General features: G+C 35.6%; 1 protein-coding gene across 2 annotated transcripts in view; it reads right to left on the bottom strand.

The window, feature by feature from the left end:
* The window catches only part of myo5c (myosin VC), a 22,756-nt gene extending 9,258 nt beyond the window's left edge, over positions 1-13,498 (bottom strand). For both annotated transcript variants that reach the window (XM_042715055.1, XM_042715056.1), the window contains exons 1-21: positions 13,279-13,498; positions 12,922-13,032; positions 11,139-11,307; positions 10,912-11,056; positions 10,578-10,734; positions 10,349-10,492; positions 10,171-10,252; positions 7,714-7,821; positions 7,511-7,617; positions 7,132-7,397; positions 6,134-6,215; positions 5,905-6,045; positions 5,025-5,147; positions 4,860-4,943; positions 4,652-4,780; positions 4,480-4,577; positions 4,310-4,396; positions 3,267-3,378; positions 2,971-3,182; positions 1,077-1,242; positions 851-997 (exon numbers count right to left, since the gene is read on the bottom strand). In XM_042715055.1, the coding sequence (XP_042570989.1) occupies positions 851-997; positions 1,077-1,242; positions 2,971-3,182; positions 3,267-3,378; positions 4,310-4,396; positions 4,480-4,577; positions 4,652-4,780; positions 4,860-4,943; positions 5,025-5,147; positions 5,905-6,045; positions 6,134-6,215; positions 7,132-7,397; positions 7,511-7,617; positions 7,714-7,821; positions 10,171-10,252; positions 10,349-10,492; positions 10,578-10,734; positions 10,912-11,056; positions 11,139-11,307; positions 12,922-13,032; positions 13,279-13,305 (2,697 nt within the window). In that variant the 5' untranslated portion in view covers positions 13,306-13,498. The remainder of the gene's footprint in view (positions 1-850; positions 998-1,076; positions 1,243-2,970; positions 3,183-3,266; positions 3,379-4,309; positions 4,397-4,479; positions 4,578-4,651; positions 4,781-4,859; positions 4,944-5,024; positions 5,148-5,904; positions 6,046-6,133; positions 6,216-7,131; positions 7,398-7,510; positions 7,618-7,713; positions 7,822-10,170; positions 10,253-10,348; positions 10,493-10,577; positions 10,735-10,911; positions 11,057-11,138; positions 11,308-12,921; positions 13,033-13,278) is intronic.
* Positions 13,499-16,075: the final 2,577 nt, after the last annotated feature.

Here is a 16,075-nt window from a genome sequence, read left to right as displayed (position 1 = left end):
GTGCCTTGTACCTCGTCATTTGCATTAGTTTTTGGGGTTGTTATTAGTAGCAGTAGTTTTATTTTATTAATTTTTTATTAAAAAATTTTATAATTTTAATAGTTCAATTTATTATTTCAGTTAATTTCCTAGCCATTATTTCTAGGGTTTTTGTGTAAGATTTTTAAGTTTAAATCTAATATTTATATTCTATCAGTATCAGTGTTTTACTTGGAAATCAAACTTTGGCGTTGCTAACATCATGCTTTAGAAGTCAGGCTACATGTTCTTGAAGTTACTTTGAAGTAAGTTACATGCTCTAAATATTTATATAAAAAACAAAAAATATATCTTTAATATCTCATTTTTTTCTCACAAGCAGCAATAAGATTAAATGGACACCGAATAGAGCCCAGTGATCTCAAAAGTGTCCTCTAGAGTTTCAAAAGAGATCTCAACAATACCTCAGACTTTGCTCAGATTTGCCAAGATATCAAAGTCTGCGATTAAAAGTGAGAGATCTCAATATTAACTCGAACATTTCTCATCCAACCATCTGAGCTGCTCTCCACATTTGTTTTATAGCTCTCTAAAATAACCGTACTTCAGCTACATACTCATTCGTGTCTATTTTCAGTAGTGCTGTCAAAATTAGTGCGTTAATGCATGCGATACACTTTTTCAGTTTAACGGCGTTAAAAAGGTTTAATGCAATTAACGCAGGGGCGGAGCTACTGTAGGGTTGGCCACCCCACTCACAACTGCTGCTTCAGGAGTTTTAGGGAGAATCATCCAAGACAAAGTTCAAGACAAAGTCTTCTCTTGAGACTTAACATTCAGGAACGTTTTTCTCTGTGTTGTCTGATTGTACCTGCTCTTCTATTTTCTTGCGCAGCTGCTGGACTCGGTACGAGAGCTGCACGTTGATGACCAGCCGCCGCATGGTTTGAAAGCGCCGGCGCACCAGCCAAGCTCGAGCGTATTTCTGCAGAACCAGAGCCTTGTGTTCTGCCACCATCTACAACAATACATCAAATGTGTGATTATGTGACCATCATGAAACACTTCAAACTAAGTGACAAACGATGAGACTCTGCCTTTCGGTAGCGCTTGCGGGCCGTCCATCCTCTGGTGTAGGCCTGTATGATGACTGCAGCCCTCAGGACGAGATGGTAAATCCTCCGGACCAGATACCCACGACAGTGTCTCTGGATGATCACAGCGGCCCAGGCCTGCTTCAGCGCCAGAGCTGTTATACAGCGTCTGCAACAGGACAGTTTTTAATATTCTCCAAAAGCAGCATTTAATGAAAACACAAGAAGAGTTCATGCATTTCATATGTGACCCGGGACCACAAAACCAGTCTTAAGTGTCAGTTTTTCAAAATTGAGATTCATACATCATGTGAAAGCTGAATAAATAATCTCTCCATTGATGTATGGTTTGTTAGGATCAGACAATATTTGGCCGAGATACAACTATTTGAAAATCTGGAATCTGAGGGTGCAAAAAAAATCTAAATATTGAAAAAAAACATCTTTAAAGTTGTCCAAATGAAGTTCTTAACAATGCATATTACTAATCAAAATTAAATTTTGAAATATTTACTGTAGGAAATTTATAAAATATCTTCATGGAACATGATCTTTACTTAATATCCTAATGATGTTTGGCATAAAAGAAAAATCTATAATTTTGACCCATACAATGTATTTTTGGCTATTGCTACAAATATACCTCAGAGACTTAAGACTGCTTTTGTGCTCCAGGGTCACATATGTGCTATTCTTCAGTTGTTTGTCTATGTAAACATTCAACAGATTGACATCTTTGGTTGCGTCACATCAGCCAAATTTTCTGTCTTGCTGCATTTTAAAATTCAATTCAATTCAAATTTATTTGTATAGCGCTTTTCAGAATACACATTGTTTCAAAGCAGCTTTACAGAAAATGCATGTGTCTACATTACAATTTAATGACAAAAAAAAAACTTAACTTGACGCATCCCTAACTTTCAGGGTTATTGTTGTTAACGAAAACAAAAACCATTAATTTTTTTTTGCAACATGAATTAAAATAAACTTTAACTGAAATAGAATAAAAATAAATAAACATACCTTTTTTCATTTAGTTGCCAAGGTAACATTTAGTGAAACCTGATGTACTAAAATAACTAAAACTTAAATAAATAAAAAATAATTTAAAAACTATTATTAAAAATAATCAAAATGGCAAAAACACAAAAAAATTACTAAAACGTGAACTAAAATTAAAATGGAAAATATAAAAATTTAAACTAATTCAAAATATTAATATAAACTATAAAAGTAACTAAAATAACACTGAAATGAGTGAATAACAGTTTAAAATTTATGGACTACTTTTCTGGTCATTATTTGGAGTTTGGGTTGCTTAACATGTTTTGTATTTGAAGGAAGACAGGAACATGGGGGTTTTACCTTTTAAAAATGCTCAAGATCGCTGTATTCTGCTTTATTCTGTTGTGCTAATACTAATTTCTAAACATTTTTGAACACACACTACAGTATCTGTGTACATGATCGCTCAAAAGTTTAGGGACAGTATTTCTTTTCTCTCTTTTTTTACTTTTATTCTGCAAGAATGCATTAAAAAGATCAAAAAGTGACAATAAAGAAATGTGTAATGTTACTAAACATTTCTATTTAAATAAATGCTGTTCTTTTGAACTTTGTATTTATCAAAGAATCCTAAAAAAATGTATCACGGTTTCCACAAAAATATGAAGCAGCACAACTGTTTTCAACATTAATAATAATCAGAAATGTTTCTTAAAACAGCATATTAGAATGATTATTGACACTGAAGACTGGAGGAATTCAGCTTTGCATTTTACAATATATTACAATTGAAAACTAAAATTTTTAATTGTAATAATGTTTAACAATATTACTGTATTTTTGATGATGATAGTTTCGAGTTTTGGATTGCTAGCGCTCTGGAAACACTCACCTGATCTGTTTCTTTCCGCGCACGTACTGTTGGATAGTGATGGCAGCTTGTCTCATGTGCAGGAACCTGTGTCTCTGCCTCCAGCCCCTCACGTGCTTCTGGATGGTCACGCACGCCGCACGAAGATGATCCAAACGCAGCTTCTCCAGGTACGCCACCTGTCCCGCCCGGAAGAAGATCTTACTCCGACCGAACTTGTACTGGTTGGAATCCTGGAATGCACGAGAGAGGACTTTCTTTCAGAGCATGGCTGAAGAACACAAGCTCTCAGATGTAGCACAGTGTGCTTCTCTTACAGGAATGAGTCTCTGCAGAACCGTCTTGCACGTCTGCTTCTTCTCTCCCAGCTTCAGCTCCGTCTGGCTCATCAATATACTGTAACGGCTGAAAAACTCTATGTACGTCCATCTGTGAAGACGATGAGAACTGTACTAATTAGTGATGACAAGGAAACCTGGGTTGGTTGGATTTTCTGATGTGTTTTGATTAATCCAGTTTTTCTTGAGAGTTTTGTTGAATTTTCCACAATTTAAATTTTTTTTTAAAAATTAAAAAATTCTCACAAAATCATGTCTAGGTGAAAAAAAGTAGATAAAAAGTAGATTAAAAAAATAAATGAATAAACAAAAACATAATATATAAGAGATTTAAAAAAACAAAAAAATAAATTTTATGACACTGTAGCATTATTTTCATGATAATTAAACATTTTCAAATGATTCAGATGATACAATTAAAAAAAAAAAATTGTACATGAATAGTTTCTGTCATTTACAGTGATGACTTTTTTTAATTTTACATTATAGTGTTTTTCAAAATTGTAAATAAAATAAATGTATTAAATAAAAATGATTAAATAGTAAACGTCACGATCCAAAAATAATCATAATGACCCTAATTATAGGGTTTCTTAATTATCCTAAATATAGGGTTTTCTTTAAGCAAAACATAATATCTTATGATTTTGAAGTAAAATATGATTTAATATTCTTTAATATTTATTTTCTCATATTTAGCTTTAATTTATTTTTTATTTCAGTTCTAGTAACTTACTACAAACTAAAATTTTATTTCAGTTATTCGCCAAGGCTACATTTAAAAATTTCATAAGGTTCAATTCTTCTTTTAATTTTTATATTATTAAGATTTATTTCAACTAAATTGGACTCATTTTAGTTTTAGTTAACAGACACACTAATATCCTTCACAGATAATTCACTATAGACATGCCTTCCTGTATACTTCTGTGTTCTGTGTCTGTATGTAAGTCACAGAGCCTTTACAGAACTGTTCAAAATGAAGTTAAATGTTTTGATGGTGCACGGAGAGTTTCGATCACCTGGACGGGTAACTCTGGGCACTGATACGGATGGTCTCCAGCACACCACAGGCCCTCAGCTGCTGCACCACACGCTTTGAGTCGTACCTGAGCAAACACACACACACACAAATAAATGCACTGTATACAAAAAGACACAAATAAAAATATTCAGGTTTCTCCTCACTTACTCAAACGGCAGTTTCTCCTCATTGGGTTTAATGCAGCGCACATAATGAGGTGTTGTAGCATTCAGCGTTTCCATTAACAGGTACAAGGAACTTCGAAACTAGACAAAACGTATAATCTTTCAAAAAGAGTTCATCAGCCAAGCAGTCACTAATATTGTCTGTGGTTTTGTACCTTGTCTCCTACAGTGGTTCTCAGCTGCTTGTTTGAAGCTTTGACTCTGGGATGTGCCGGTGTCACCTTGATATTTTTATGGCTAGAATTTGGTTCCTCCTCTTTAAAAAAATCTGCCAAGAGAGCATTCTAAAAACAACACAGAAATCAGATAAACAACATTATACTGTGACATTAAACCGCATTAAGGGAGCTATTAGACTGATACCTGACTAGTGCGCATGATTTCCACCAGCTCTTCATACAGTGTGTCTCTGTTCTTCTCCAAAAAACCTTTACACTGATATTCTACCTAAAAAAAAAAAATCTGTTTTAGGTCTTTATGCACCAGTTTTAGTTTTTAAGACAATATAGAGAGGTAATAGTGTCTCACCTTATCAGCAAAATGCTGGATCACGAAAGAGTCATTAGACATCCGGGGTTTCTCAAACAGCGGCTTTGAGCCTAGAAAATTGTACAGCTTTTGCAGCCAGTTTTTATCAGTGCCCTGCAGGAACTGTGGGAGATCAAAAACGATTATTTTAGAGCAAACAATAATCATAATGATCCTAAATATGGCTTTCTTCAAGCAAAATATAATATATTATTTCTTCCTTTTGATTATGAAGCAAAATATGACCTTGTTCTTGACAGGTTTCATAAAATTATAAAACTGCAATACGTCACTTTAGATATCAGTGTTATGTTTGTATTTTTTAGTTTAAGCTTTAGTAATTTTGTTACGCGCCTTTGAATTTTTGTTAGTTTTTAATATTTCTATTTAACTTTAATTTATTTTTATTTCAATTTTTATTTTAGCAATTTAGTATTTCAACCTAAAATGTTATTTCAGTTAAAGTTATAATAAAAGGAGACAAATTGGAGTGAACAAAAAAAAAAAATTTAGATTTTTTTTTCTATTTTTTAAATTAATATCTTTAATATCTCAGCTCTTTGAGAGAGCAATGAGATCAAGTAGAAACTCTGGAGACATTTCACTATTTCTCAGCAAATTTTCCTAAAACCAATTCATCTAAATTATTTGTGTCCTAACCAGGCACATTTTCTGTCCTTGACACAGTAAAAAATAACCTAGCCAATCGGAAAACATCTGATGCTTAATATTCAACAGTGTGGTGTACGATTTTGAACCAATGAGATTTAATTGTGGGCGGAGCTACACAGCAAGCTGCAACAGTAATATAAAACACCACTTTCATTCACGGTTTAAAGCGGGTTAAGACAGAATATTTTATCGACAGTGTAATTCTCACCAGACACTCCTCATCTAAAAGGTCCAGAATGCCCATCCTAGCCTCGATGAGATCAATAACAGGCTGATTGTCATAGAAATCGATCAGCGTCCAGGGAATATCCTCTTTCATGTACTCCTCCTGCTCCAGTTTAAACACGTGCTGATAGGATGATAATCAGAGACATGTTTTTATAAGTTCCACTACAAATCAAGTTTAATTCATGGAAAGATGATACAGATAAACCCACCAGGTTGAACTGCTGCTGCAGCTTCTCGTTGGCGTAGTTGATGCAGAACTGCTCGAAACTGTTCACGTCAAAGGTCTCAAATCTAGAGGAAGCCAAAAGACAGAAAAAATGCTACACTAAAAGCTTGTTCACACCAAGAACGACAACTATGACTATTTTAGTGTCCACACAAATGTGCAATAATGTTCTGTTTATTACATCTGCCGCTTTAAATGCTTGAGCTCTTTAAAGCAAGATGGATTCTGATTGGCTGCATCAGATGAGAAAACACTCGCTCTGGAAGGGATTCCAACAGTATTGTTCCTCTGTGCATTATATTTTTTATCATATATGTTTATTGTTACAGTTATCATTATTGGTGTGAAAATTTACAGGCCATAAGTATTTTTTACCAGCCATTAAACTGTGTGTGCATTATTTCCTTAAAAAACAGGCAGAAAAAAATTAGGAAACGCATCTAATTGCAATTGCATATTTTTTATTTATTATTAAAAACTAAACAAATCTATAGAAATATCGCTATAACACCGTTGAACTAAGTTTTAGTTTATATACTCCTACTACTACTTCTACTACTAATAATTAAAATAATAATAAAGTAAAAATATTAAATTAAAAACTAACAAAATTTGAAGAATTAAAAAAAACTTCATGGTTGTTTTTTTGCTTTGCTTTCAAACGTTAAACCATAGCGCTTTTATTTTGGCGGAAAAACACCGTTATCATGAGTGGCTCATGTGTAAAGATCACATTGCAGCAAATCAGATTACATTTTTATATAATTTTAATTCAGCCTTTGCAATTTGATACTTGCGCCAAACCATATCACGTTCTCAGGCATTTTTAGAATTAATATTAAGAAGCAACTGTCCAACTGGCGAGTAACACTGTCTCATTTTCTTGCCATTGCTTATTTTTACTTGCATTTGGTGCTTGGCAAGTGTTAATTTTAGCCACTGCATGCAAATATACATGTAAATGAATTCAAGCTGACATACCCATAAATATCCAACACCCCAATAAATGAATGTTGTTTCCCAGGGATCATTAGTGCCTGGTTGATCTTGTGGATGACCCAGTCGAAAAGATGGGCGTAGATGTGTTTGGCAAGGGCATCACGGGCGTTGATGGCACGTTCCTTGGGCTGCGGTTTCACCACTGTCTCTGATGACAGGACTATCCGTCTGTGACACAGCCAGCGGCTCATGTTGTCCATGTTGACGCCCATCAGCTCACAGAATATGGCCAAGTGAGGGTCTCTGGACTGGAGAGAGAGCAGAATGAACATCTGATGAAACACCCTGAACGTCCTGATTTGGCCTAATGTCAATTATCAACATAAACACCTAAAACTGCACAAATAAGCATATTTCTTACACCGATGGACGATTTCTCAGAGCCGTTCTCCTTGATAACCACGTTTCCCAAATGCAGAATCGCAGCGAGCACCTTAAACACGTCAGCCTGAAAACTGTCCTTAAGACCTGAAGAGAAACTGCTGCATCAACACAGCTGAAAGAACAACAAAAGATTTGTGCTCTTGATAAATATGATCAAAATAAACCAGACGCTTCTGTTACCAAGTAGACTGAAAGTTCTGCGTGTTTCTGCCATGTCAGCGCGGTCGTCCACACCTTCGATCTCTGTCTCACCACCCAAACGTGTGTAATTAAACTTCTCTGCGGCCACTAATGAAAACATAATGTCACTTTAACCAGTCCAGAGTCATGATAAGGATATTAGTGTCTGTACTGTATACTCCCTAATATTTCTAGTATATTCCAAGTATTAATGCGTAACAGTATTCAGTATGCAATGATAAATTATAATAACAATAATAGTTTTTGAGTTACAATGTAGATAGATGGATGGATGATAGGTAGTTTGACAGACGGACGGACGGACAGACAGACAGACAGACAGATAGATAGATAGATAGATAGATAGATAGATCGATAGATAGATAGACAGACAGATAGATAGATAGATAGATAGATAGATAGATAGATAGATAGATAGATAGATAGATAGATAGATAGATTTGACAGACATGTAAAGTTATATTACTGCATAACTATCTGTCTGTCAAACTACCTATCATCAATCTATCTATCTATCTATCAATCTATCTATCTATCTATCTATCTGTCTGCCTGTCTGTCTGTCTGTCTATCTATCTGTCTGTCTGTCTATCTGTCTGTCAAACTAAAGCCCCTTTCACACTTTGGGTGTGACCCCTTCGGGTCGACTTCTGTGTGAAACAAACACGTCCCGGGATTGATTCCGGGATTGATCCTGGGTCAGGGACCTAGTAACATTGCCGGGTTCAGTCCCGGAACGAGCGCTGTGTGAACAAAAGCCAGAACTAATGCTGTGTCGTAGTGATGACGCACGTTATCGCACGACTCTTTTACCGGCTGTTTTGAATGAAGATCAACGTTCGCGAGGAAAAAAAATACATGCAAGCTGTAACGAAGCAGAGATCAGTTAGCTCCTCACATTCCGCGCTGATGCTGAGATCGTTCGCCAGCTTAAGAGAAAGTTAACGTGCCTAGCATTTTTGACTCGTACATTACACGTCACACCCTGATGTCACGTGTCTTTACGGGACCTTTACGGGTTGTGTGTGAACGCACACACATATTCCGGGTAATCACTGGCAGTGTGAAAGTGCAAAATCTAGCGACCCGGGAACAATTGCCGGTACACATTACCCATGTATTTTCCGGAATCGCAGTGTGAAAGGGGCTTACCTATCATCAATCTATCAATCTATCTGTCTATCTATCTATCTTTCTGTCAAACTTCCTATCATCAATCTATCAATCAATCAATCAATCAATCTATCTATCTATCTATCTATCTGTCGCGCCTGTCCTCCAACAAAAAACGACCATATAGGTCGTTTGTGCAAGCACCTTATTACGACCTATATTTACGTTTTAAAGTTAAGCGGCCTCTAGCAGGCGTAAAAATAATGACAGTATCGCGTTGCATCTGTGGTCATGAAATGACGTATAACGTCATTACCAATCAAAACGCACGTTTATTTAAATGCAATGTGTGGACTTTTTACACCGATCTCACAGTAATTCGTACATATTTTACTAGGTGGCTTATTCGTTCGAATGACCACACTTAACCCCACCCCCTAAACCTAACCCTCACAGAAATCATGCTAAATTATGATTTATTGAGCATATACATTTTACGTGCATGTCCGTTCTCTGGGATCGAACCCATGATAGCATGATTGCATATCAAGGTATAACGCAATAATCTACCAACTGAGCTACACGAAACGCAAATCACAGTGCAAATAAAAGAGTACAAAACATTAATATGAACACGACCTTTTGCCGATAGGGGCAATTGTAGTATACGCTCTGATGGGTCGTATTTCAGGGATTTGGACAAACAACCTATACGAGCGTATTAGTTGGAGGACAGGTTGATCTGTCAAACTACCTATCATCAATCTATCAATCAATCTATCTATCTATCTATCTATCTATCTATCTATCTATCTATCTATCTATCTATCTATCTATCTATCTGTCTGTCTGTCTGTCTGTCTGTCAAACTACCTATCATCAATCTATCTATCTATCTGTCTGCCTGTCTGTCTGTCTGTCTATCAATCTATCTATCCGTCTGTCTATCTGTCTGTCTGTCTGTCTATCTATCTATCTATCTATATTGTCTTTATTTACTACAAAATTATCTATTAACTACATAAATTATGCATTTTTATTCTGACTATAAAAATGTCTCACTTTTTGTAACGTTTTGAGTTACAACGTAAAGTTATTAGTTATATAAGAACTATTTGCACTATAAATACATCCATCAATCTATCTATCATATGGGTATGTCATGCAGGCAGAATTTTTTCGTGACGTATACAGTATACAAACTGCAAAAATTCAAAACCAATTATGATCAAAGCTATTGTCGCTCCGTGGACTCTACTATATGAATAGCCACTTCTATTCACATAAAATTCAAAGTCATATAACATGTACAGAAACACTCACACAGTCTTAAGCCTTTAAACTCCGGCTGGTTTGCACATGCACACATTTGGTAGAAGATGTGATAATTTCTCTCATTCTCTGACTGCAGGAGAACAAATGAGATATTAGGAGTTTTGCACCATTATCACGTAGTTATTCTGTTATGTCAAGTTTACAAACCGTAAAAAGTATCTTTCACCTGAAAAACCACCCTTGACTTTTCCAGAAGGTATGTCCTCATGTTGGCACCAATGATTTGGTATCTTTTGTCGAAGCTGATCTCAGTGTACTTCCCAAATCGACTGCTGTTGTCATTTCTGGTTGTTTTTGCATTTCCAATGGCCTGCAAACACATCAGATATTGCAAAATATATCAGATAAATGTGTGTTTGATGATCCAGTGATATGATCCTGATGGTTTGTTTTACCTCAGTGATCGGGTTGGATGCCAAAACTTTGTCTTCCACCCGCGTTTTGCTGCCAGATTTGCTAACCACAGCGAAGTACCTCATAGCAAAGCGAGCAGATACAGTCTTTCCAGCCCCGGACTCACCGCTCACAATGATGGACTGATTCTTGTTATTCCTGCAGTTTGAACAAAAAAAAAATCTTGCACTAAAATACCAACTGGGTCTTGTTTTGATCTAAGCTTTTTAAACCTGTACAGTTGGTTATTTAGCATATGTTCATGCCAGTTCAAAACATAAAGTCTTTCTCAATCAACCAAGGCTTATAGAGGTAGTTTAAGAAATAATGCTTCACCTGGCCATTTGTTTGTAGGCCTCTTCAGCCACAGCAAATATATGAGGGTCCAGGTCGCCCATGTTTTGACCAGAGTAAGCATGGATGACCGCATCTCCATAGATCGGAAGCGTTTTGTATGGATTGACTGCCACCAGGATAATTCCTGAGATGGGAAGTATCAGTGTGAAGCGATCAAATCAGCGAAGGAGGTTCACATTAAAGAAACGATTGTACAGAGGACCTACCGCAATATGTGTAGATGATTTTGGACTCGACAAATCGGACTTTGAGGTTGTGAAGCACGGCCGGCTCATGAAGGTAACTGAGGGCCGTGAGGTCGTTCTCACCCACCAGGATGTCCGGGTTACGGAGGGGTGGCAACTTCTCACCCCCTTCCAGAGGATACTGCAACTCCTGCAAGAGAGGTTCACAAAGAGAGCCATTTACTTCATTTCTGGATGAATCAGCCATTTGAACGAATCGAATGAATGAATGAATCACTCGATGACTTTCTCATCAAGACATTTACTGCCACCTACTGGAAGTTTTCCATTTCTAATTTAGAGTATAATTTCATTAAAAAATAATTTAATATTTCCATATCCTCCTGGGACCCAGGAATAGACATTTGTCCTCTCTAGAGGACATTATAATTAAGTGAATTTCTCTGAGAGCATTCAGGGCTTTTTAGAGATATCAAATGTTTGGAGGTTTGACCATAAACACGCCTTCTCCTTGGTCTTTAAATATGACTGATATTGACAGAATGATCAAATTTAGCACTCTCAAGAAAATATGTTAATATTTTGTAATTAACGTTTAAGTCTGACTAAAATTCAAACTGTTTCTCAGAAAAATATTATGGGGTTTCAAATCAGAATATGAGTGTTTGTTACGAAACGGCATAATTTTCATACATGTCTTCTGTAGAGGACACAAGGACAAAAATTACAGATCAATATTCCTATGAAATATGAGATATTCTTATGAAAATGTTGCCAGGTTATTACTCGTATTATTACACATCTTTTCCAATTTGGTTTGCACCAATAATACATTAATATGTAAATTAGATGCAATGTATAGATACATTGAATAAAATGGGAATATCAATTTATGGACATTTTACGCACATATTCCATAAAGTACAGTAGTAAATCAAATCATTCTGTTATCTTTCATAACATAGTCGAGAATCATCTTTGTACAAAGTTTGGCTAAAAATAGCCTGAAAACTAAAAACTGATTGGTGAATGAAAAAATACATAATTGTTTTTGCCTATACATGCCTTTTCTTGTCGATTTATTTTTTTGAATAACTTAGTCCTGCATAGAATAAAATATGAATAAAATATATTTTTTCAAACATGTTTTTTTCTGCATTTGTTTCTTAAGCTCCAACTAATGTAATGACATAAAAAAAATGATGGTTCTCAGGATATTAATAAGAAAATATGAAAATAAAAATAAAAAGTTCCCCTCAAAATAAAAAATGTATTACTTTTTAAAGCTACTTTTTGTCTGCTTGATCCTTTTATCATTTAACAAAATAATGCCTTTAAATTATCTTTTGGGGTTAATTTCTGAGCCAATTTTAATTAGTAATTAATTTGTGGATAATTTGATGAATTAATTGCCACATTGTATAATTAATTAGATTAAAATGTTAATCACCTGACAGTGGATTGAATTTCTGACACTGTATGTTTTAATATTAACATCAATATTTTAGGTTAAAATTTATATGAGTGTATGTTTCATGTCATTTAACTCAGGTCACCAACTTTCACCACGAAATAAAATGTGTAACATTTTCAAATGACTTTTTTTTTTTTTTAATTTTCAAATGGAAATCAACAAAAATCAAAACAACAACAAAGAACACTTTCCTTATAAGAAGTTTTTTGGACATCATTGAAGGTGCTGCAATGAACCACTGAAGAACCTTGATATTGCAGTGTATTATGTATAAATGAAAAGTCTATAAACAGCTGCTTATTGTTCAGATTAAACTCTGGTTTGTCCTACCGTGCCATCCTCCAGCTGTAGTTCCAGCACAGTCTCACCAGGCTTGAAATCTGTCAGAATCTCCGCAGATTGCCAAACATGTTCCGCATCAGGGATCCACACCCTGTTATACTACAACACAAAACTCACATTACACAGTTTATTCCATAAGACTTGGACTTGCTTAGGAAAATAATGCGCTGTTATCAAATACAAACGAATGGGAACGTTGACCATATGTCACAACTGTAACTAAGCTTGAATAGATAATGTTGAGAAACTTCGACAAGTTCTCAAATGCATGCATGATAGACTAAAATATCACGTTAATAAACATGCTCAAACACTTCTCAAAAGTGAAGCACTTGCTAAGCATACCTTTGTATACAACTCCGACAGAGCCATGACAACAGGAGTCGCGTCCCTTCGCACAGATTTATTTCATATCAAAGGCACTTTCTCATGATACTTGCAAGCGAAACTAATATTCATACGCCTAACTTTTTAGCCATGGCACCAGCTAAATGTCTGGAAAGGACGGTGGGAACTTCCTCGCTCACCTGCGATCGCCGGCGAAACTACGACTCCTACTATAGTGAAGGAGAGCTGCTTAATATTCATGAGTGTCGTTAACATACACGGAACACGTATTAATATTCATGAACACGTCTTTGTTGCTGTTTTTCCTGCGTTGTATTTCACTAAGTAGTACATATCAACCTACCAAAAGTATTTTAAAAAGTTTGTCTTAATTTTTAAATAAACTCCCAAAGTTAAATCGTTTCAGTTTAATTTCTAATGGAGAAAATCGAGTTGAAACTTTGCAGAGAGGTCAGAAATTATAAAAAATAAACAACAGCAATGAAAGCTTTTCTATACAGTGTTATATTTTAAAAATAATGTCGTACATGTGCTTTAATATAATACATGGAATACGAATAGCCTTAATTTTTTTTTTTTTTTAAAAAGTAGCTTTTAATAAGGTCGGCGTATGACCTATTTAATATTCATGAGATTATTCTTCGCCATAGTGCGGCTCGCGTCGCGCGAACTTTGACTGCCTCCCACCGGGCGCGAGTTAGTCTCGTGACACTTTGCTTACCATAGGGGTGTGTTCATTTGAACAAGGATTTGAGAGCAAAGGAACAGGATACTGCTCTTACTCATTCAGTCAGACTGCACAAGTATGCGGACATATGATCCAGATGATCGGACATGACAAGTGTTTTTTTTTTTTTTTCAGATACATTAAAATACAAAAGATAGTTAAGCTAAATAATTGCTCGAAATTATTGCACTTTTTTTTAATATATATATTTAAAATAAACACCAAAAATAATCAAAAAATACACATTAACACAAAATATATGATATATACATGATAGGTAAAAATTGATAGTCTGAATGCACTGTAAGTCGCTTTGGATAAAAGCGTCTGCTAAATGCATAAATTATTATTAAAAAAATAAAAAATAACACTATAAAATCAAAATATACATGAACTGCAACAAGAAGCACAAATTACTCTTTATCATCAAATTGAGATTTTTATTTTAACATGATTATACTACAAATATTTAGAGAAGGTGTAGCCTATATTCCTTCTGTTTTGAAGTTAATCCATCTGAGTCATCAGTTCAGATGGGATCAGTACAGTAAGTGACAATGTAAAATGTCTTTACATAGCAATTAAAATAAAATACTGTGCTGTCAAGTATGAAAAGTGAAACCTGCTGCGTACAGAGGATGTTAGATCATCAAGATCAGTATGTGCAAAATCAGGTCATACCAGTTCGTCCTCTCCACAGTGCTGGAAAATACAAAAATAAAAAGATCTACTTGACAGTGAAATTATCTTTACATACAGTGGCTATATTAATATTCGTCTTGTACGTCTTGGCTTCGTCTCATGGCTTTGGTTATATGTGACATAGTTAAGTGACATATTTTGATGGTTAACGCAATATAGGATTTCTAATCAGGCATAGAAAAGAAACCCCATCCAATGAAAAGGGTCCTCATCTGTCATCTACAGATTCCTTCAAAACACAAGACGTTCACTGCTCAGTCAGTGACTGAATTTAGAGTAGCATACTGTATTACCATTTTATTATTATTCCAGCTTTTCAAGCATTGGGGAAAATACATTACAATATTATGTTACATCATAAAAAATAACTAATTGCATTACTTTTTTATGGGAAGTCAATTTGATTATGTAACTCGTGCTGTTATCCGTTACCCCCAACACTGGTTACTTCTTCCATATAAAGATACTCAGCTGGAAGAAATGAAAGGTAAAAAAAAAAAAGGTTTGAAGCATCTGCTAAATGACTAAATTAAAACATAAAAATTTTTTTTCTTTATTTCCAATTTAGAGCTTGAAGACCAGGGCACAGAGGACAGCACCCTCTGTGGCTGCTATAACAGGAACCTCTGGCAGCGGGACAGATGATTTCTGGCTTTTTGAACATCTTGGGCAGCCTTTGACAGGAACCCTTGGGTTTGGACAGACATACTAGGGAGCTTGGAGACCAGGGTTGCTGAGACGGGTATCTCTGGGACTGAGATGGTCTTGGAAGCCTGCCTTGGCATGTTAATGTGAGCGCTGTCATAGTGGAGGTAGAGACAGAGAGCTCTGGTATTTGGACAGCTGTGGCAGGAACCTCAGGAATGGAGTGGCCATGATGGGAAAAACAAAATGGGAACCAAAAGAAGTATGTACATATATATAATATGTACACATCCCTCCGGAAGCAGTACCAGCAGACACAAATACTGATTCCTCAAGCAAGGTGCAAGACGCTACACAAGGCTTGCTCGCCCTGCAAGACGCCAACTGAAGTGGTCTTATGTGACGACCTGAAATAAAACAGAAAAACAACAGGTTCAACTTTTTGGTGCCTTCCAATAAGAAATTAATTATTTTTAGCTGGTCTCAGGTTCACTACCTTAATCCAGTTGTGGGACATGATTTGCCCCAGACCAAGTCACGGCTTGGCTTTTCCTTCAGGAGAGCCCTGAGGAGGTGACAGCATTCTGACGGGAAGGGACAAATGACAACCTAAAACCTTAAAACTTCACAACTTCACCATTTTATCAAAAAATCCAAAACACTAATATAGTTTTATTAATAACTAACATCTCAACATTTGACATCACGGGTTCAGACCAA

Source organism: Cyprinus carpio, chromosome A25 (assembly GCF_018340385.1).
Source record: "Cyprinus carpio isolate SPL01 chromosome A25, ASM1834038v1, whole genome shotgun sequence".
NCBI classification, from domain to species: Eukaryota; Metazoa; Chordata; class Actinopteri; order Cypriniformes; family Cyprinidae; genus Cyprinus; species Cyprinus carpio.
Note: the sequence above shows the minus strand (reverse complement) of the source record. Positions and strands in the feature narration are given on the sequence as shown.